The sequence below is a fragment of the Sardina pilchardus genome, chromosome 15 (genome assembly GCF_963854185.1).
Source record: "Sardina pilchardus chromosome 15, fSarPil1.1, whole genome shotgun sequence".
Classification (NCBI taxonomy): Eukaryota; Metazoa; Chordata; class Actinopteri; order Clupeiformes; family Clupeidae; genus Sardina; species Sardina pilchardus.
Window position 1 is genome coordinate 30053521 of NC_085008.1, and position 20838 is coordinate 30074358.

Sequence of the window (20838 nt, forward strand, 5' to 3'; positions counted from 1 at the left end):
TACAAGTTGATTTGCGAATTCCTCCTCCTCGTCGCTCTCCACCACTTGCCTGCTTTGCTTGCGCAGCTCCCGATGCGCAGGGCTCTCCCTCTTTGGAGACAGACGTTACAGCTCAGCCATACGCACCCTCTTTGGATCAACCGAGAAATATCTTGCCGCTGCTTCTCCCGAATTTTGTTAGGCAAATTTGACAACTATCAGCTTAAATGTCATTTAAATCAAGTCTTCTTCTTTTCCGCCACGGTATTGAGAGAAATGCGGAGAAACGCGGAGAAACGAGAGAAAGTGAAACTAAACAAAGAAAGTTCGTGATAAAATATGTTGTCTAGTGCGCAATTTTAAAAAATGGCATTAATTAAGTAATGCAGGACATAGGCCATTGTCGAAAAAAGTTAAGCATTTGGATCTCTGGCTTTCACCTCCGCAGTCATGCAATTATAAATGTAGTGTGCGCAATCTGCACCTGCTGGCGATCTGACGGGTATAAGAAGAATAAATACAACCCGAAACTAAAAAAAACAGACCAGGCTTCTGTTGGAGACCGGCCTGTAACCCCAAATCTGTAGCCACACCGGGCGTTTAAAAGAGACATGCGTCTATTTGGGACTCGGCTATTGTTTGAAGTTTTACGGTATGTTATTTGTACAATGCTAACATTATTTTCACTGCGTTTCAATTCAATCCTAGTTTTGTCAAAATATGATCAAGTCTAGTTCTTTTTGTGCTCATTGTTTTCCAGGAGGACACCTCTGGATCTGCTGAGGAGGCAATAGGCAGGACTGAGAGCTTGATCTTCCCCCGCCTGGTCAGCTTCAAGGGGAGGGAGAAAGTTGGCCACAGACAGAAAACTCCAACAACCAAGTTTTCTCTGCTAAATATCAGTCACCAAAAGAATGGTGGGAAAGCATTTGACAACTCAGCTGGAAATAAGCCTTCCAATGAGAGTATGATGTCTACATCCTCGACTAACTTTCTAACACAGCCAAAGAATGCAACTAGTTTGACGCCAAGATCGCTAGGTGAGTCACAGACCCCAAATAGCAGAAAAGAACAGTGGCAGATTTCTCCAGTCAAAAACAGCTCAATGACTAAAGGGGCAACTCAGAAGTCCGGCATGACTATGGAGCCACCACTGCCAGCACCTAACAGGACCTCTGGAGGACAACCACCCAAGGGAACTGTTTCTTCATCTGAGCCTCAGAAACATCCACAGAAGACAAACCTGCATCTGAAGGGCTTCAGCAGTGTCAGAAACTCAACATCCACGCCTTCAGCTGAATTAAGAGTCTCACAAAGCAGAACAAATGTTAGCAATGGTAAGGGTGAAGCTGGGACTGTGGAGTCTACCATTCATTCTCCCAAGGCAGAGGTAGCACAACCCTTGGAACCTACCATGATTCCTAGCTCTGACAAGTCGGTGAGAGCTGAACCATCAAAAAGCACCAAAGCAGTTACCAACCAGACAAACAATGAATCATTCAGAAAGGAGAATCATCCATTATTTCCTAAAACTCAAAGGACCTCCTCAGAGGGGAATAGACACCTGGACATTCTAGAACCTACAAAGGCCAATGATTCAATCTCCAGTGGACAGATCATACTCCCTCGACCATTAGCTGTGAACAACAGCTTTGTCCAAGCACTGACAGAATCAGCGAGGCAGTCAGACTTATCCAAGCCTGTGACTCTGAAACCTGATGCTGTTACGAAAGTCTCTCTGACAGACACTTTGGCTGCAGCCTCAAATGTGTCCGAGGGGAAGCTAAAGGCAGATGGCACCTCTGTGCCAGAGACAGGCATGTCTCAGAAGGAGCGCGTCGAGGCTGGTAAGCCCACTGGTACACTCGGTTCCCAGGACAGCTGGAAACAAGCTGGCAAAGCCACGTCAGAGACAAACATGGAGCTGGCCATTCCACCCACGTTACAAACCGAAAATGCCACCGCTGAACACATAGCTCAGGAGCCACCAGTAGAACGGCCTGAGGTGGCTGAGAGAGAGGCGCCCTTTAGAAGGAGTCAAACAGACACTGAAACCAAACCGGAATCCAGCACAGTGTCGCAGATCACAACCCAGGAGCCTAAGGTGCAGAGTGGGGGGCCAACATCAGGAAGGCCTCCTGCTCAACCTAAGGTACCTGACAAGAGGAGACCTGAGCTGGGTCCATGCGGTCCAGCTGTGAACGGCATGCCATTGCCAGCGCACTGTCCCCAGCGCCCTGCCAGGATACCAGGTAGAGTACTGGACATGTGTCCGCACATCCACAATAATGGGACGCCATCCAAAATAGGATGATTTATCACTGCAACTGGTACCAACCACTTGGAAATAATTGGCACCCAAGTGATGATATTGCCCAAGCAGAATAAATAGACTACGAACGTACTTAATTCCAGTCATTTTGTATTATTATTTATGGTTTAATGCTTTTGCGTTCCAACCCCTCGTATCATTAATCTTAAATATGACACTTAGTTTGTAGGGATGTTGTTTGGACTATGTTTGGTTTGTGTAACCTGATGATAATTTGAAAGAAAATGAAAGGATCAGGAGAGATTGCAAGACATTATTCATAGCACTTGCTGTCTTTGTTTAGCCTTGGGAAATGCATTTATAAGCATGATCAGAACCCTGTTTATTTTTCTGAAATTCAGCTCCTCATCCACCAAGAGCCAACCCTCCCCACAGAGGCCAGCAGATCGGCATGGGACCAAGAGGGCAGAGGGTAAGCCATGTGCCCGGGGCAGGGTTCTCTTGTGTTTCTCATGGAAATATGTGCTCATTGTTTTAAGTGTCATTTTGGAAAGATATTCTGTATCTAACATTAGAAATCGGTAAGAAATCTAGTAGCCATTTCAGATTCACTCATCATTCAACAAATGAAGGAACTCACACTGATTCTCCTCCTGGAGGCAGGAAATAGATGCTATTTTGATGTTCAATCAATCAATTCATCACCTATCCAACACCTGGAGTCATGTGACGGACTGACCCATCACACATTAATTGAATCTTTGGATTCAGTAATTAGGGCGAGCACTCTTTTGTCCTCAGTTTTATTTTCATTATACCTACCTGCGACTTAGTTCTTATCATGCCTAATTAAAACCCGGCAGAATACAATTCTGCGCATTTGATAAAGAACGATGAGTCTCATTGTCTGAGCGTACAGTGCCCAGCCCTGGCAGCCACACAAGTTGGTCAGGGCATGGACGGCCTTTTGCTTCTAAGGGTCTCCGTGGCAAATTGAGTTTGCGCTGAGCTGATTGGATTAAGGCCTAGAGATGGGAGGAGGAGGCCGGTCATTTACATCTACCTCTCAAGCTTTAAAAATGGAATAGAGAGCCATGAGTGGCACAGAGAGACAAATGATACTGAGAGAAGGGAGGGGAAAGGGATGGGAGGAGAGGGAGGGAGGTGATGGGTTGAAAAATGAGACTCACACACCCTCTTCTGGTTCTCTCAGGCTACTGCAATGTGTTTGGTCAGGCTCATTGCATTAGTATGGATGGACACGGACATTTTCATATTTTTACAGAAACCCTACTTTTACCGCCCCATATCACCAAGCAGTGGTTCACTTAGTATAATTAGAGTATGCCCTGTATATAAATGTAATTCTTAATTATCACATTATTCGGAAAATGGATACCAGCATGGAGGATTTTGTGATCGTACGTCAACATACATTTAGGATAATGTGTGTACAATGTGTATTTCTTTATAAACAAAATGGGACATTGTACATTTCTGAGGCAAATGCGTATTTGACTTTCCCCTTGGCTCATACAACTTTTAGGCCTACTTGATGCATAGAGAGATTGAAGCAATGGTAAAGCCACGGCACTGATTGCATACTGTGTTTATTTTTTTAGGGGCATCAAGGCCAGCCAGGTTTGACAGGGCCACGTGGGCCCAAAGGCGATAAAGTAAGATGATAAATATTCATGTCCATTTGATTAGATATGTTTCTCATGACAGTTAGCTTGGGTGAACCCAGATGAACCTGATAGCAAATCTGAATTTGCTCTACATGTCTCGAAAGGACGCATGCTTCTGAACTTCTGAACCCAATTTACAACTTCCAGGGGCGTAACCAGCAGTGAAATTAAACTTAACTTGAATTGGTGCATTAAACTCTTGCCAAATTGTTTCAGAAATGCTGCAAACACATCTTTCCTGTAAGTGAAGGTTTTGAATGCAGTTGTTTACTTAGTTTACTCCAAAGAACATATACGTTCATACTGTATCTGTTTAACCCTGTTGCCCGTGCCAGCGATGCCACAGCCCTTCCTTGTTTTGAATGCACAGCTCTATCTGTCATCATATCAAGCCCATTCCATGCTGGATAAGCATTTGTTATTAGATCCTGGGTTTTTAATGATCCGGAAACGGGCGTCAATGGGATTCTCTCCAGACTGACCTGCCGAGCAAATTCAGATTAGCGAACAGATTCGTCTGGGTTGCAGGAAAGCTATCAATTATTAAACATGGAACAATTACCAAGAAAATCTTGAGCTACAGATTTAAGGAGAATCATGTACACACATCAGTTCACTAACAGATTCAGACATTTAAAGATTCCAAGTCAATAACAACAGCGTAATTCTAAATCTCAAATAGGAGTTATCATTGCTGTTTGCACCATTGCTTCTAAATGACTGCATTCCCTTTGCCATAACTCTGGTAATCTCCTGACAGTTCACTGCTCTGTCAGGCATCAGCACTTACTCTCTTGTTTGATTTCGGCAGGGTTACGCAGGGCCAATGGGCCGAACCGGTCGCACTGGATACAGGGGACCTATCGGGCCTCCAGGGATGCCTGCCATAATTGTATGGAGAACCTCGGAGGAGGAGTGGATCATCTTCAAAGTGAGGCCATCTATAGATCTGTTCCTTCTCTCACTTTACTGTTGTAAAGGAACACTTTACATTATACAGTCCTGTATATTGCAAAGTGTTAATTGTGCAGTGTCATTATTCTCTCTACCTACAGAAAAAGAAGTTTTATAAAAAGCTTGTATCGTCTTGGCCGGTAAGTATTTCCCTCTGGTTTTTAAATCACTTGAAAACCAGTGGTTGGGTGACAGTTGTAAAATGTTTTTGGTTTCTCAGAGATGTTACTGTCAACTGTGGACAAATCTAAACACAATCAGATGTTACATGTTTAGTTGCTGATATGATCTTTGAGATCACTTTACCCTTTCAAACCAGCAGTAGGTGTCTGCCATTGTGTGTGAATATATTAGTGTGTGAAACTAAGTAGGATTTCCTTTAGCAGATTCTGATATTTTCAGTGTTCACATACACTACCTGTACCATGACATTTAACAGTGCAAAAAGCCGTCAGCTGGGATGTTGACTATCTTTTTAAAATCAGTTTCCTTTCCTCTGCAGAGACAGAAGGGTCCCCCAGGGCCGATTGGCCCCCCTGGAGATCCCGGGCCCCTGGTAGGTGCATATGAAATATTGATTACAGGTTGTGAACATTGAATTTAGTCCCAGGGGCCGGATTCACAAAAACAATCTTAAGATAAATCTTAAGTAGATTCATAAGTAAATAAATAAGAAGTCCTCAAGAATGTTCTTAAATGCTATTCACCAATATTTTTTTTAAGAACTGTCGTATTTCTTAGGAACTTCTTTGTTTTCCCACTTAATATAAGAACTTAGATAAGAACGCCCTGCACCATTCATTAGTTCTATACTAAACACGATCAAACTTTAGAGTTTTGTTTACAAATGGCAACCGTTGCTAAAAGGAAAAGTCCTGCCTTCAACAGCACTCCCGTTTGAAACGGTAGCCTTACCGCTTTCAAGGTCATGGACTCCCATGGTGTGTAATAATTTAGTCCTTCACCGCACTGTGAGGACTCCATATAATTGTATTTTTTTTAAGATGTAATGCAGAGGGAAAATGTCTATGATCTGTGTGAGAATGCCACAAATTGTATGTATCCATGAGATCTTTTTCCTTTTGATTCAGGGACCACCTGGGATTTCTGGGAAGCAGGGAAGAAAAGGAGACACAGGAAAAACCGTAGGTATCTCATTTTAGTTGTCCTCTCAAGCATGTAACACTTCTCACTGGCGTCGTAAACGTCTGTTCGCCTCAAGGTCTCACCTGAAAACCTGCCTTACCATTAATATCATCAGCACAATGGCCCCCTCTTCACATATTTGACCTCTGCAAACTCTGCAGCATACAAATGCCAGTTGCCATCTTCTCATCAGCTGCCAACTGTCCTCTCTAATAGTTTTCTTTTCAATGTCTGTTCTCATGGTCACCTAACCTCTATGTGCTTAGTATTGTTGTACAAGGCTGTTCATCCATTGCTAACATACAGTGTGTTTTCAGATGTATTTCTTTCTACACTGTTACCCAGCTTATGACTTGCTTAAACACGTGGAATGCTAAATTACTGTATATTGTTCATTTTAAACCCAGTACTGCTGTAAAAAAGAAAAAAAAACATTGTGAGTCAGGAAGATGAAGTTGAAACTGAGTGTCATCCAATAAGTGAGATTGAAACATACATACAATAAGGGAGATATACTGTAGGTGGATGTGATTTAAAATGGGATGAACTGAATTACAGAACCAATATGGTATGGTATTTATACCACTAAAATGCCATGTCTAATATCTCAAGTCTTTAGTCCAAGCACTCAATATTAGTGCAAAACATTGTGGCTAAATATAATTGAGATAGAGTAAGTTTAATACACATATTGAATATAGTGAATGGTATTTGTGATTTTCTCTGTGAAAGCGTGACAGCAGGGGTGTTGTCAGGAGTGCTGTCCATTTGGAGTCCAAACTCCACTGCCTCTCCCTGCAGCATATGCATTCCAGTATGCATGCCAATGAGAAGCACAGTCATGCCAGATTGTTCATACTGATAGTGCACGTGGCGGCCCACTGAGAGACAGATGGCAGTGTCCGCAGTGCCAGTGGTCTCCCATGGCAGACACGGGTCATCCCTCCTCTGGCTAGAGATCAGTCTGCTGGTGACTGAGCAAATGCAGAAGTACCGTGTGTGAGCGTATCAATGAGATTGTAGAGGAGATACAAACCACGTACAATATGTTAACGGACAACAAAATGTAATCCAGTGACGTGAGCAAAACAACAACAGTTGTTAGTTATGATGTGCACATACCATCATGAATTGATTTCTATGGTGCAGCGGTTCAGTATTATATTGCATGAATGAGTCACAAGACACATACTAGCACAGTGTGGAGACAGATCTATTTGAACACTGATCAAAATCTTAAAACCACCCAATTTCCTTTTTTTCCATTTTAGGGGAGGATAGGGCCTGTAGGGATGCCTGGTCCTCAAGGAAGACCCGGACAGGAAGGGACACCTGGGAAAGATGCACCTGATGGCTCACCTGGCCCATCTGGGGAAGAGGTGAGATCCCTGCAGTGGTCACTAACAAACAGCATGTTTGGATATTTACAGTATAAATACAGTCAAGCTATGCATTGTGGTGGTGTACAGTACTGACTCAAAGGTGTGTTAATATTGCATGTGGGAGGAGAGTTGTTTATGTATTTGTTAATCTAAGGCCAGATTTTCTGAAGATTGTTCCACTGATATGGATATTTTCATAAAAGTCACAACAATGCCCTTCAGAAGCATTAGTGTGGGGTTAAGCGTCCTTTCGCAAAAGTGCTTCCATCCCTTTAAATATCATCCTTTCTGTCTGGCTCTCCCCTTAGGGCCCACAGGGTTATGGAGGCGATCGGGGCAGCAAGGGGGAGCTGGGTGAGTGGGTAAGAATGGCCATGGATTTCTTTGTGGATTATTTCATCTTCTATGTCTGTCTCTTGCAACCCTGCCGAAAGGTCAATAGCAAGCCAAGCCCCGGAGAAATAAAGATGGCGATCTCTAACTCAAAGCTGAAAGGTCGCGTCCACTTTAAACTGACATTTCGGAGAAGCTCTACATCAAGTCTTGTTGTTACAGGGGGAAACATGAAAATATAGAAGGGAATGCGCCTGGCAGATTTGTTACCGGGGGGGCAGTGAAGAGAGAGCAATGTGATAAACGCAATTCTATTATTTGCCTTCCTAAAGTGGATTGTGCTTTCTCTCTCTCAGGGTTATCAAGGTGAGCCAGGGCCACAGGGGAGCAGAGGAAGGAAAGGAGAAAAGGTGTGATGTGCTCAGGCTTATCGGTGTAGTATGTCTTCCTGCCCGCTCTAAGTCATACCGATGTGTCTTATGGTTCCCCTTTATCTCCCTTCAATGTTGTGTTGTTGTGCTCTCACAGGGGAACAAAGGAGAGAAGGGCTTCATTGGCATCACAGGGTACAATGTGAGTAGCCTGTACAGTAGCTACTTCTGAATTATGACAAATGACGGTCATATAGATCATCAACCATTTGATTATTCATATGTTGTGATTGAGAATTATTTGCAATTTTAGAAGCATGATATTTGAAATATGTCTAAAGTAAGCTAACATTTTAGAGTTATTGTAGTGTTAGGACACTGTCATAGATAGGACCTGTAGAATTCTGTGCTCTGAGCTTTTCTGTGGTTTGTAGGGGATTCGAGGGCCGAGAGGCCCAATTGGATTTCTCGGATCACGTGGGCCCCCTGTGAGTTACAGCACTCTTTTTTGAAAACGTCCCTTAAAAAATATTATTTTAGGTGTCAACTATGCTGATTCATGGGTATTGTGTGCTAAAAGGCTCATATCATAGTGATGGGAATAGGAATTGGCCTTTACATGCACATTATCAGTACTTGAAATTATGTTCCTTCCGTCACAAAGTATTTCCTTTTGTCCAGGGAGAGCCTGGCGGATCAGGTTTCCCAGGATCACCAGGACCGCCTGTACGTTTAACGATTCCTTTTTTAAAATAAAAAAAACTCTCTTTTAAACACATTGAAGACCGGCTGTGTCAGTGACCTTTCACCTTTGTTTCTAGGGACGCATGGGGCCTCGAGGGTTAAAGGGAGTCATTGGAATCAATGGACCCCCAGTAAGATTCAGTCTTAAGTCTTAAAATGGTATTGCACAATAACTGTGCAGCGGCATCACTAAGTGGCTTTTTACTGTGTACTTCTCATAAAAGGGCCAGCCTGGGGCACCTGACCTGAAGGGACTTCCTGGAAAACCTGTGAGTTATTTATTGAGGTCTTAATGTGCTTCCTAGTAATGTGGTGTTTATTTGAGTCTTTGGCTGAAATGGGTGTATTTATTCCAATTGAATATCAAGATGTGGTTGCTGTGCTTGACCAAAAGTAGTTTGAAGTTTATTGCCAATGAATTGGAAAAAATGTTTTGCTCTTTGGATTAAAATTGGTGTATATCATCTGCGTTGAGATTTGTTTGCTGCACTTCATCAAAAGAGGTGTTTAGAATTGTTTTTATGTTGTAAGGATATTCTTAATTGCCATTTGTCTCTCATTACATAACAGGGCGAGCCAGGTCCAGGTGGAATGATGGGATTTCCAGGGGTTCGTGGACCACAGGTGGGAAATCAATTCCATGGACTGGACTTAGAAACACCCTCTAGTGGTGGCTTTTGGTAGTGTGTAGAATTTCATGTCATTGTCATTGCAGATTTATGTATAGCCGAGATAATATATTCTTTGATTTGCTTCATACTTGATCATATTTGCTTCCCACACCACACTCACACTCACACTCACACACACACACACACACACACACACACACACACACACACACACACACACACACACACACACACACACATACAAACACACACACACACACACGCTCACATACAGTACTCACAGTATCTCAGTAGTCCACTGAGATTGATGAGCCAATAAATACGATCAAATTAATGATTCCTTTGTTGAATCCTTTCTCATTCCTGCACTTATTATGTATTAGGGGAAACCAGGGTCAGATGGGCCTCCAGGACCTAAAGGGGATCCAGTAAGATACTCTTATTAGAGATGGGTCTCAGTCCATCCCTGCATATTCACATCCGCTTTTACACTCTCAGTTCCTGTGCTTATGTAATGCTGTCTGGTCATTTTAAACAGGGAGATCCAGGAATTGAAGGAGCTATTGGTGGGCCTGGCCTTCCTGGACCCAATGTGAGTATGTTTAGGAGATGTTTGACTGAAGAGGCACGCTTAAGTGCTCCGAAAAGTGTTTAACAGACAACAAATACACGACCAAGGTGTTCAAGACTACGAATCAAAGCTCATAATTATGATTTGAATTTACTGCTTGTAGGGTGCAGAAGGAAAACCTGGAAAACGTGGACCCACAGGTGATCCAGTAAGATTACTTAAAGCAATTTTTACATTTCTATCTTGGAACATGTTGAGTTTTCAGACTCTCTTTGAGGTTCTCATGAGGCGTAGGCGCAGAAAGAAACAGCAAAAAATCAATAGTTGCAATTACCAGATATGTGGAATTGTTTTCACCATTGCCGTTCAAACTAAGTACTCTAAAATGTACAATACAGTCATCAAAAAACTCATGGAACTTAACTTGAAATGAAAAGGTTAGTTCTTCAAACAGCTTTACTTCTCAAGGTCCTTCAAGTAACTGAAACACTGAAAAACGTCTGTTTTGTCCATATCTGTTCTTTTCTAACAGGGACTCAAAGCTGAGAAGGGTGAGAAAGGTGACATCGGCCCAAATGGAGACAAAGTGAGCCTGTTGTAGGGATGGGGGCAAAATCAGAACGAATATGGACAGACACCTTCACCATTCATATGTGTTTACTTTGCAGACACATAACAACATACACATGTCATCAATACACATGCAACATACTGTATATCTCAACATTTGTCCTCCGCTTTGTCCATGCACCTCTGTGTTTTCTTTTCTCTGTTTATGTAACCTTGTTTAATTAACTTGTTTGTTTGTTTGTACCTATTTATACATCTGTAAAGCATCTTTGAGTGTCTAGAAAAGCACTATGCAAAATAAAGGTATTATTTGTATGATTGTTTGATTGTTCTGGTCTTGGTCAGGGACCCACTGGTCCTACAGGAAGAAGAGGTTTCAAAGGCAGAGGGGGTCCGTCTGGTCTTCTTGGAGCAATGGGACCAGTAGGCCTACCTGGATTACCGGGTCCACCAGTGAGTTGGACTTAATTAATGTCATTTTTTAGAGAGCTTACTATGAGGCTATTTTGATTTCCCAGTATAAATATGACAGTGTCAATAGGCAGGTTATCATATGTGAATATTACTTATGCCGTTAAGTGTTCCATGGTCTTCAAATTTTAAACAACTCTTACCATTAACGTCTAGTATTGCCACTGTAGACTCTTGAGATTTGTTTACAGTATGTTTCTTGTCTTCATCAGGGGCATGATGGCATCTTGGGAGACCAAGGTAAACAGGGAAAAGATGGGACAAAGGTAACCTATTCTCAAACCATAGTACTAAAACACAAATAAAAACGGTGCATATCTTCATTCAACTTCACTCAGAGACATGATCCTATCTCCTTTTAGGGAGACAGAGGCCCCGCTGGCAGTCTAGGCATTCTTGGCCCTCGGGGAGACAAGGTGACTGACAAGCCTGACACTCTTTATGGCACAAACTCACTTCCCTGACAGATCTCCTCATTCTGAGTGGCATTCTTCAGTAGCAGAGGGATGCTGCTGGCAGTGAGTGCTTTTTGTGTACAGCGCATTCTAGACATTTTAAAATGATATATTTCTTCAATTTACAAAGGGTCGTGTTGGCCTTAGTGGATTTCCTGGGTTGCCGGGGCCGATGGTAAGTTAAACACTAAATTTTTTTGTAGATAGAGAATTACGACAACAACAGCTATCCAGATGTGGAGGGTTTTTTTCCCCCTGAAAGTGTTGGTTATTTAAAGTGACTATTGTACTATCTTCCTGTTGTCCCCAGGGAGAGATGGGCAAATCAGGAGAGGGAGGCCCTGAAGGAGAGCCCGGTATTAAGGTTCCTGTGTACATCAGCTTTTTACTCAGTGTCATTCTGTATCGTTATTGTAATATATCCAGCTTGCTGTTTCAAATAGCTCAAGTATCCAAATCTTCAAATGTCCTTTACATTCAGTACTTCACCGATATCTTCTTGTACATTAAATGTTAAAGTCCCGAGGCTTATATATCTTGGCATGTGAGTGTGGTTTTTTTTTCATCAACAGGGAAGACCAGGCGTCCCAGGAGGAACTGGCATTAAAGGACATAAGGTGAGTTTCATCTGTGCCTCCACTGATTTTGATTTGCTATACGATATCATTCACATCTGCTGAACAGTGCTCAAATACTACTTGTTATAATGCGGAGCATTTTATAGACCTATTCGCCTCTGCATTGGTATTCTTATAAAGATGGACCTAGCTCCAAAAAGATGATGCCACTTTACCCACTGAGAGGGCAGTTGTATCCTATCTGGAGTCTAAAGACATCCAATTCAGCTGAATGACAGTGAGATCTAAGGTCTGTCATCTGTATGGATTAGTTTAATATTGTATGCTTCCAAATCGCACCATATCACTGACACAATGATAAATGGTTTCCATTGCCATCAGCCATGAAGAGCTTCTGATTGAAACGAATGTCTCTCTGGATAGCTCCAAGGCCAGTAAATAGAAATGTTTGTTTTGCTATTTTCCATAATTGGATTGCTGATGGCCTTTGTTTATTTATAGGGACTTCAAGGTCTTTCTGGTAACCGCGGAGTTGATGGAACCCATGGACCATCTGTAAGGTTTTTATTTGATATCAGTGTATAGCCTATATATATCCTTCATGAAATAATTCACACAATGTTCATCTCATAGTTACAATCATCATGATTCCAGAGACTTACACCTTATTGTCTCATAATGGCTACTGGTATGATGAATTTGCATGCTATCTCAAGCAGAGACACAAGCATAGTCACACTGTATTTTTCTCTGTTAAGAGACGAAATTAGGGGACCTAATGTGTAATGAACCATACATTGAATACCAACTGTTACACACCAAGCTTACAGATCTAAGATGGCTTCTTGGTCACTTCATCATTCCCCATGTTAATCACAAACTCCTCTGATCTGCAGGGACCTATAGGTCTGCCAGGACAAGATGGAGACACCGGACCACGGGGAGAAAAGGTTTCAGATTTTTTCTGAAATTATCAATTACCATGATTAGAAAATTATATTCACATTTACTTGTCAGATCATACAAGAAATGGAGTGGCACATTGTGAAAGCAATGTGAATATAGTATCAACAGTATAATAATAATAATATCATCATCATCATTTATTAGGGAATGATGGGAAAACCAGGTCTCCCTGGAATCCAAGGTCCTGTTGGCCAAAATGTAAGTATATCCAGCAGTTAATGAGATTACAAAATGTATCACCAAAATACATCAGTTAGCAGGCTAGTCAACAATTAGCTGTTATATATCAGCTGTTAAGTTGATGTCTCCCTTGCAAGTATTTTGGTTGTTAGCTCGTTAAATACGCTGATCTCAGGGACACCACAGTAGCAAGGTCACAGTAATGATAAGATCAACAGGAAGGGCAGGGTCATCAGTCATTTAGCTCATGAGGCAATCTGAATGTGTGCTGTCATCTCTTACAGTGTAACTTGATGTGTCATGTCTTGTGACTGCTAAGACAAAAAGAATAAATACCAAGTGCATTCATCAGCACACAGTATGGTCAAAGCCCATACACAAAAGAAATATATTGGCCATATATTTTCAAGATTGTATGTTAATATATTTTGAAATATACTGTGAAATATATTTTGAAATACATTTCCAAAATATTTTTTGAAGTATATTTCATATATTTCAGAAATATATTTTGAAATGCATGTAAATATAAGGCGAAAACATATTTCATACATTTCTGAAATATATTTCAAAATATATTTCATATATTTCAGAAATATATTTTGAAATGCATGTAAATATAAGGCGAAAACATATTTCATATATTTCTGAAATATATTTCAAAATATATTTCATATATTTCAGAAATATATTTTGAAATGCATGTAAATATAAGGCAAAAACATATTTCATATATTTCAGAAATATATTTTGAAATGCATGTACATATAGGGCGAAAACATATTTTATATATTTCAGAAATATATTTCATATATTTCAGAAATATATTTCATATATTTCAGAAATATATTTTGAAATGCATGTACATATAGGGCGAAAATACATTTAATATATTTCAGAAATATATTTTGAAATACATGTAAATATAGGGCGAAAATACATTTAATACATTTCTGAAATATATTTTGAAATACAATTAAATATAGGGTGAAAATACATGTAAATACATTTCTGAAATATATTTTGAAACACATTTAATATATTTCTGAAATATATTTTGAAATACATTTAAATATAGGGTGAAAATACATTTAATATATTTCTGAAATATTTTTTGAAATACATTTAAATATATTCTAAAATATATGGCAAAACATATTTCCAAATATATTACAATATATGTTGAAATGTGTTTAAAAATATGGTGAAATGTTCTATTTTTAAAATATAAGTGTGTATGGCCAAGTATACTTGCACATACAATGGATTTGGTCTCTGCATGAATTAGTGAGATGTAGCACACAGTAGCACACATTAACCCACAGAGTGAGCTACCTTGCTTGATCAGGGATTGAACCGGCAACCTTTTGGTTACAAGTCTGAATCCCTAACCAGTAGGCCACAGCAGTCTTGCTGAATGTGTTGTGATATATAACTTATATTTGACATATATTTGTCAAATATATGTCAAGTATATGTCAATGAGCAGCAACATACAGACAATGCCTAGTAGTTCTGCTAATCCACTTAAAAATCTGTGATATTTGTGACACCTACTGTATGTATGGAAACTGACTTACTTAAGTTCCTATATTGTTGTTCTTTTTTCTCTTTATATGTATATTTGTGGAACCGACATCATATTAAACCCTATAGATTAAGAATGGGATGTCACTTAAATTCATATATGAGTCAAGGCAGGTGACCAAATACTTTTGGCAATATAGTGTATATGTTCTCTGACAGCAATCTATTTTGCATCATTCATTAATACACAGGATAAGGTGTTGTATTTCAAGGTAAAAAACACATCTCACAAATACATGTGGGACTTGCCTGACCTGAGTCCTGACCTTTTTCAAAAATATGCCGTATGTTTGCATATATTTTAAAACATATTTCACCCTACATTGTAAATATATATATTTCAAAATATACTGTATGTTACAATATATTTTATATATATATTTTATATTACAACCTCATTCTCTGAATCAAATTCTCAAATGCCTGAGTACATTTATTGAATTAATCTCCGTTTTTTCACCTAAGTAGGTGCATTTTACAAAACTCATTAACCTGTTTTGCAAAACTCTAAACACATGTTCATTATAATGCACTTCTTAATTATTGATAACCAAACAACTCAGAAAGTGAACACAATTAGAGCACAGTTGTCCCCATTTGAACACTACCACTCAAAATGTATAACACTTGTGTCTAATGATGTGACAACCAAGTCAGTACAGAATTTACAGTAAAGAGGAGTTTCAATGAACAGAAACCAGAGACGCATGGGGCAAGTGTGTGTTAGAGGTGGTATACAAGGAAGAGGAGGGGGGCAGGTAGGAGGAAGGGGAGGAAGAGGAAGACAAGGAGTCCCAATACAGTAAATGATGACAGTATGCCTGGCCCAATACAGTACACACATCACAACACATTCAGTAAGACTGCTGTGGCCTACTGGTTAGGGATTCAGACTTGTAACCCCAAGCAAGGTAACTCACTGCTGTGGGTTAATGTGTGCTACATCTCACTAATTCATGCAGAGACCTGCTCTGCACTCATCGGATAGACCAAACCAAACAGAACAAGTTATTGCGCTGTCAGTATCTATCTTGTACACCTGATAGCGAAATGTAAGACAACGAAATATGTAGCAGGGTAGGCTATATGGAAAACATTTCCCCTCCTTCGTTTTTAAAAAAAATCCTTCAACTGTACAAATATGCAATGAACAGCTGGGGAAGTGTGTCGTTAACCCAACGAGCAAACACATTTCAAACAAACGGGAACAACATCACGCAAACATGCTGTTTTAACTTGGTGAAAGTGAAACTGAAGTTTTCCCACATATCCACGTTGGTCCAAGTGTTCAGAAATAGTTGTGTGAATCCGTGATAAAACCTCAGTTTCCATAGCTAAGCTAAACGAAAGGCCAAACTGCATGAAAAAAATATGCATTCATAGCCATAGCGTTTCTATTGCAATCAAAATCAACCTAAGCCAACACGGTCTCACACCCAAATCGTCGAACGAGGACGCATGCAGCCGTGAACGTCACTGCTGATCATCTGTCAATCATCACGTAAAGCCCGCCCTGACAATTTGATTGGTCCGAACAGACCTCTATTTCGAATAGTAGCAGCCGAACGGAGAAGTGCCAGACCGAAGTTCCCTGCAGAAAATGGATGTACTGTAGTGGGGATAAACTTCGGTCTGGCATTCAGGCTAATATATTTCACCCTATATTTAAATGTATTTAGAAATATATTTCACCCTATATTCAAATGTATTTTCACCCTATATTCAAATGTATTTTCACCCTATATTTGAATGTATTTTAAAATATATGTCACCCTTTATTTTAATACATTTTCACCCTATATTTACATGTATGTAGAAATATATTTCAAAATGTATTTCAAAAATATATTTCAAAAATGTATTTCAAAATATATTTAAAAAATGTATTTCAAATTATATTTCAAAAATGTATTTCAAAATATATTTCACCCTATATTTGAATGTGTTTTCAACTTATATTATAAATGTATTTAGAAATATATTTAAAAATATATTCTGACATATATTAACATACAATCTTGACAATATATGCCCAATATATTTATTTTGTGTATGGGTACAGCGGTATGCAATTAAACATATATTTCACCTGTTAAAAATTGCAAATATATGTCAAATATGTCAAATATAAGTGAATTTATATCACAATATATTTCAAATATATTTCAGAATATGTTGTTATAAGCTGTCTGAAAGACAAATATATTGTAATATATTCAACATATATTTCATACACCCAAAAATATATTAAAATATATTTCTTTTGTGTATGGGAGTGTATGGTGGTGATACATGATGATACACTTGTAACATCTCATACATTTTCCATTCAAAGGGGGAACCAGGAATCAGGGGAGCTGTGGGTCCACCTGGAAGACCAGGGGTCAAGGTGGGTAACAAGATCTCATGAAATCAAAGAGCAGGATGGGATAGATAAAACTCCGCCAAACCAAGGAGCAACAATTAGAGAAGGTATATGAACCTTTATTATGGCCCACAAAGAGTGAGCACAAGACCAAACAGTGTATGACAATATGTTTGTTCAGTTTATGTGTCTTTGTGTTTCTTAGGCTCTAAGAGGAAAACCAGGGCCAGTTGGTCCGCCTGGCCATCCAGGGCCTAAGGTGTGTACAGCATGTGAATAACATTTATTATTGGCAGAATTCTGCTGTTAGTAACCTAGGCCCAACGTTTAGATTGTTTCTGGGTCTACATTTCCAGCGCAGACATGAGTTACTATCAATCAAGTCAGGACCTGTCGTCAAGAAACCAGAATACAGCCCTCATGACGCAGAGGGAGTAGAAATGCTTAGAAATAAAGGCCATGAAGGGATTCTTTCTGAAAACATTTTATGAAATTTGGAGGTTAATCAATGGCTAGAGTACATCTTTACAGGAACATTTCCACTGATTGTAATAACTTTAGGGCTAGATATTAATCTGGTAAAGTCCAACACAGCTGTTGGACAACATGTAGCTGTGAAAATAGAACTGTGTTTGGTTTTCGCCAAACATAGTGCTTGGAGTTTAGTGCAAAAACACATGTGGAATATTCTGCTACCATGTGGAAAAAGGTTTTATGGTCAGATGAGACCAAGATTGAACTCTTTTGAGACTAATATTGAACTTTTTGGACTGAACTCCAGGCACTAACCAAACACAGTACACCACCCAAAACACACCATACCTACTGTACTGTGAAGTATGGTGGGGGCAACATTATGTTGTGGGGATGTTTCTCTTCAGCGGGGACTGGGCAATTGGTCAGGATAGAAGGTAAAACGGATGCTGCCAAGTACACCCAAATTCTTGGGGGAAACCTGCATCCCTCTGCTAGACAGGTGAAGATGGACAGTGATCCTAAACATACTGCCAAAAGAACAAAGCAGTGGCTTAAAGGGACACTTCACCGATTAACATTAAGCTTTGTATCTTTAGAAAACCAGTTATGTTTTTGAATGGTCGTGCATCATTCCCTCAGTTTGCCTTGAGATGGGAGAAATACGGATTTCAATGTTGGACTTCCTGCTTTCAATGATGTAAAAATCATCATTTTACATCATTGAAAGCAGGAAGTCCTAATCATGGGTTTCATTGAAATCCGTATTTCTCCCATCTCAAGGCAAACTGAGGGAATGATGCACGACCATTCAAAAACATGACTGTTTTTCTAAAGATACAAAGCTTAATGCTAATCGGTGAAGTGTCCCTTTAAGGATAGGAAGGTGAATGGGGCATAATAATTACTTTCTTTATGTACTGTATCTATAATAGCAGCTCTCTACAAATTAGAATACTGGATATTGCATTTGTTTGCAGGATTTCTGAGTTATTAAAAAATCAAAACTGACAACTGTCATCGTCTTCTTTTCATAGGGGATCAGAGGGAAGGAAGGTCAAAAGGGAAACCATGGGAGTCCTGTACGTATGTTTCATGTATATTGCTAACCACACATAGTAATACAAAATCCAACTGGTAAGAATATCAACTCCTTGATATTACTTATAATATTTTACAGGGGCTTCAAGGACCACCAGGAGCTAAAGGGTATCCAGGACCTGCTGTAAGCAATTTTATTTTGTCTGTAACCACATAAACCAGGGAGTGAATATTGTGCTCCAGTTGTAATTATGTTGAGACTGACCTTAAGAATTGGAAATGAACCTGAATAGTTTGGTTTACAAAATCTTTGTTGAATGACGGTGCATGCGTTTAATAGCTAGTGTAATGCTACACTGCCCCAGATTGGCATTACCCCTGAGTACACTTATGATTTTAGACCCAACACTAGCTTGCTGGCTGGTTGAGTTTTGCAATTCCCCGCCCAACCCAAGTAAGCCAAACAAGCTACTGACAAGGGCCGGGTTTCCCAGATGTGTTAAAAAGCTCTTAAGTGCTAAGAACTTCTTAGGAGCGTTCCTAGAACGTTCTTAGAGCGCTCCCAAGAAGTTCTTAGCACTTAAGAGCTTCTTAACGAATCTGCGAAACCCGGCCAAGGTTTGGTGCTGTTTTGAACAATATTACTGGTTGAGAATGCTATTTGGGAAGCGTTTAGTTCACTGCTCGTAGCTAATCCTCTGTTTGTGATTTGAGGCTATACTGGGGCAAGCTCTGTAGTGGTTGATCAATGAAAAATACTGTCTTCACAAATTATTTGATGTGTATTCATGCAAAAAAAGACCCTGGTGTAAATTTTGACCAGAGTTACATTTTGGTAAAGTAGTTGAAGATGAGAAAGTAGAGAAATTTCAGCCAACTGGTGATGTTGTGATGTTTGCATGTCTGCACTTTCTGTCTCTGTCCACAAAAGAAAATGGTATCGCTGTAACCCAATTTATTGTTGACAGGGTATACAAGGGAATATAGGACCATGGGGAGCAATGGGCCTTCAAGGGCCTACAGGTGATGCTGGATTTCCTGGAGCTGTTGGGCCTCCTGGTGTCATAGGCTACCCAGTAAGTTATCGAGGAGTCTCCATTACTATTGATTCAAGCCAACAAAACTGCCTAGTACTTTGGATACAGCCAAAGGGATTGATGTTTACACCACTGCATTGTAAATTCTCTAATTCAGGGTAAAGATGGCCTCCCAGGACCTATTGGATATCGAGGTGTAAAAGGCGAGAAGGTAGGTACATAAACTTCAGCTCTGTCTTTTGCTACTGACTGTAATGGATGAAGAGAAATTAATGTTGTGTAAGTATAGTTCTGATGTCCTCATGGTTTGTATTCATCCAGGGATTGTCTGGACAGCTGGGTGGACAGGGCGCTGTTGGTGTCGATGGTGAGGAGGTAGATTCATTATACTGTACTGATTATTCATTTGGGAAACCCAGGAAGTCAAATGGAGTTTTAGCTACATACTATATCACTGATGAAGTGATGTCCAAACCTGCACAGATTTTGGTTAACTACATTTACAATTGGTCAGTTCTGTTTTGATTGTGTTTGCATGTTAAGAAATGGATGAGTGTTGTTTTGCTCTAGGGCCCAGCTGGCGCGAGAGGGCTTGTAGGTCCACCTGGCCAAAAAGGCCCCATAGTGAGTAAATAATTTTTTAGGATATTACGTTGATGGTAAACACAACCACAACTACCATTTAAATATAATAGTTCATAATTGTATCATCAATAAGAGTGAATGATCTGTACTCTGTTTCTGAAGTTGAATCCTGTTGGGTTTTTATAGGGTGAGAAAGGAAAACCTGGGCTTGTTGGTGAATGGGGTGTCAAGGGGGTTCAAGGAGACCGAGGCAACCAGGGACCATCTGGACCGAAAGGCCAACCAGGAAAGGAAGTATGTAACATTTTAAAGTTAAACACGTCAGATTAATTGCATACAGCGTAGATCTTTGCTGGTCTTTTGGATACACACTTTAGTTTATTTCTGAGAGATATCAATATCAATATACTGTAGATTTGAGTTTTAAAATCAGCACAGCACATACTTTCTCCTGTTT

At 39.9% G+C, this 20838-nt stretch overlaps 1 protein-coding gene and 2 long non-coding RNA genes across 3 annotated transcripts; all 3 read left to right on the plus strand.

Annotated features, from left to right (window-relative positions):
• Window positions 1-1798: 1798 nt before the first annotated feature.
• On the plus strand, window positions 1799-8861 carry LOC134101626 (collagen alpha-2(I) chain-like). The gene is made up of 13 exons (XM_062555331.1): window positions 1799-2231; window positions 2653-2723; window positions 3874-3927; window positions 4751-4870; window positions 4995-5033; window positions 5396-5449; window positions 5985-6038; window positions 7311-7418; window positions 7730-7783; window positions 8111-8164; window positions 8283-8320; window positions 8560-8613; window positions 8807-8861. The coding sequence occupies exons 1-13, from the start codon at window positions 1799-1801 to the stop codon at window positions 8859-8861; spliced, it is 1188 nt and encodes a 395-aa protein (XP_062411315.1).
• An 85-nt stretch (window positions 8862-8946) lies between these two features.
• LOC134102812 (uncharacterized) lies at window positions 8947-9494 on the plus strand. The gene is made up of 3 exons (XR_009941557.1): window positions 8947-9000; window positions 9094-9138; window positions 9440-9494. It is a non-coding gene; the product is annotated as an uncharacterized LOC134102812 (long non-coding RNA).
• Window positions 9495-11699: 2205 nt separating this feature from the next.
• LOC134101584 (uncharacterized) lies at window positions 11700-13097 on the plus strand. The gene is made up of 5 exons (XR_009941433.1): window positions 11700-11743; window positions 11879-11932; window positions 12141-12185; window positions 12648-12701; window positions 13043-13097. It is a non-coding gene; the product is annotated as an uncharacterized LOC134101584 (long non-coding RNA).
• Window positions 13098-20838: the final 7741 nt, after the last annotated feature.

What these genes read in the sequence shown, in the direction of transcription:
- LOC134101626 (XM_062555331.1), top strand. Translation starts at nt 1,799, where the DNA reads ATGTCTCAGAAGGAGCGCGTCGAGGCTGGTAAGCCCACTGGTACACTC. An exon ending in TGGGACCAAGAGGGCAGAGG is followed by an intron (nt 2,724 to 3,873) that starts GTAAGCCATGTG and finishes TTATTTTTTTAG; the next exon opens with GGGCATCAAGGCCAGCCAGG. An exon ending in AGCTTGTATCGTCTTGGCCG is followed by an intron (nt 5,034 to 5,395) that starts GTAAGTATTTCC and finishes TTTCCTCTGCAG; the next exon opens with AGACAGAAGGGTCCCCCAGG.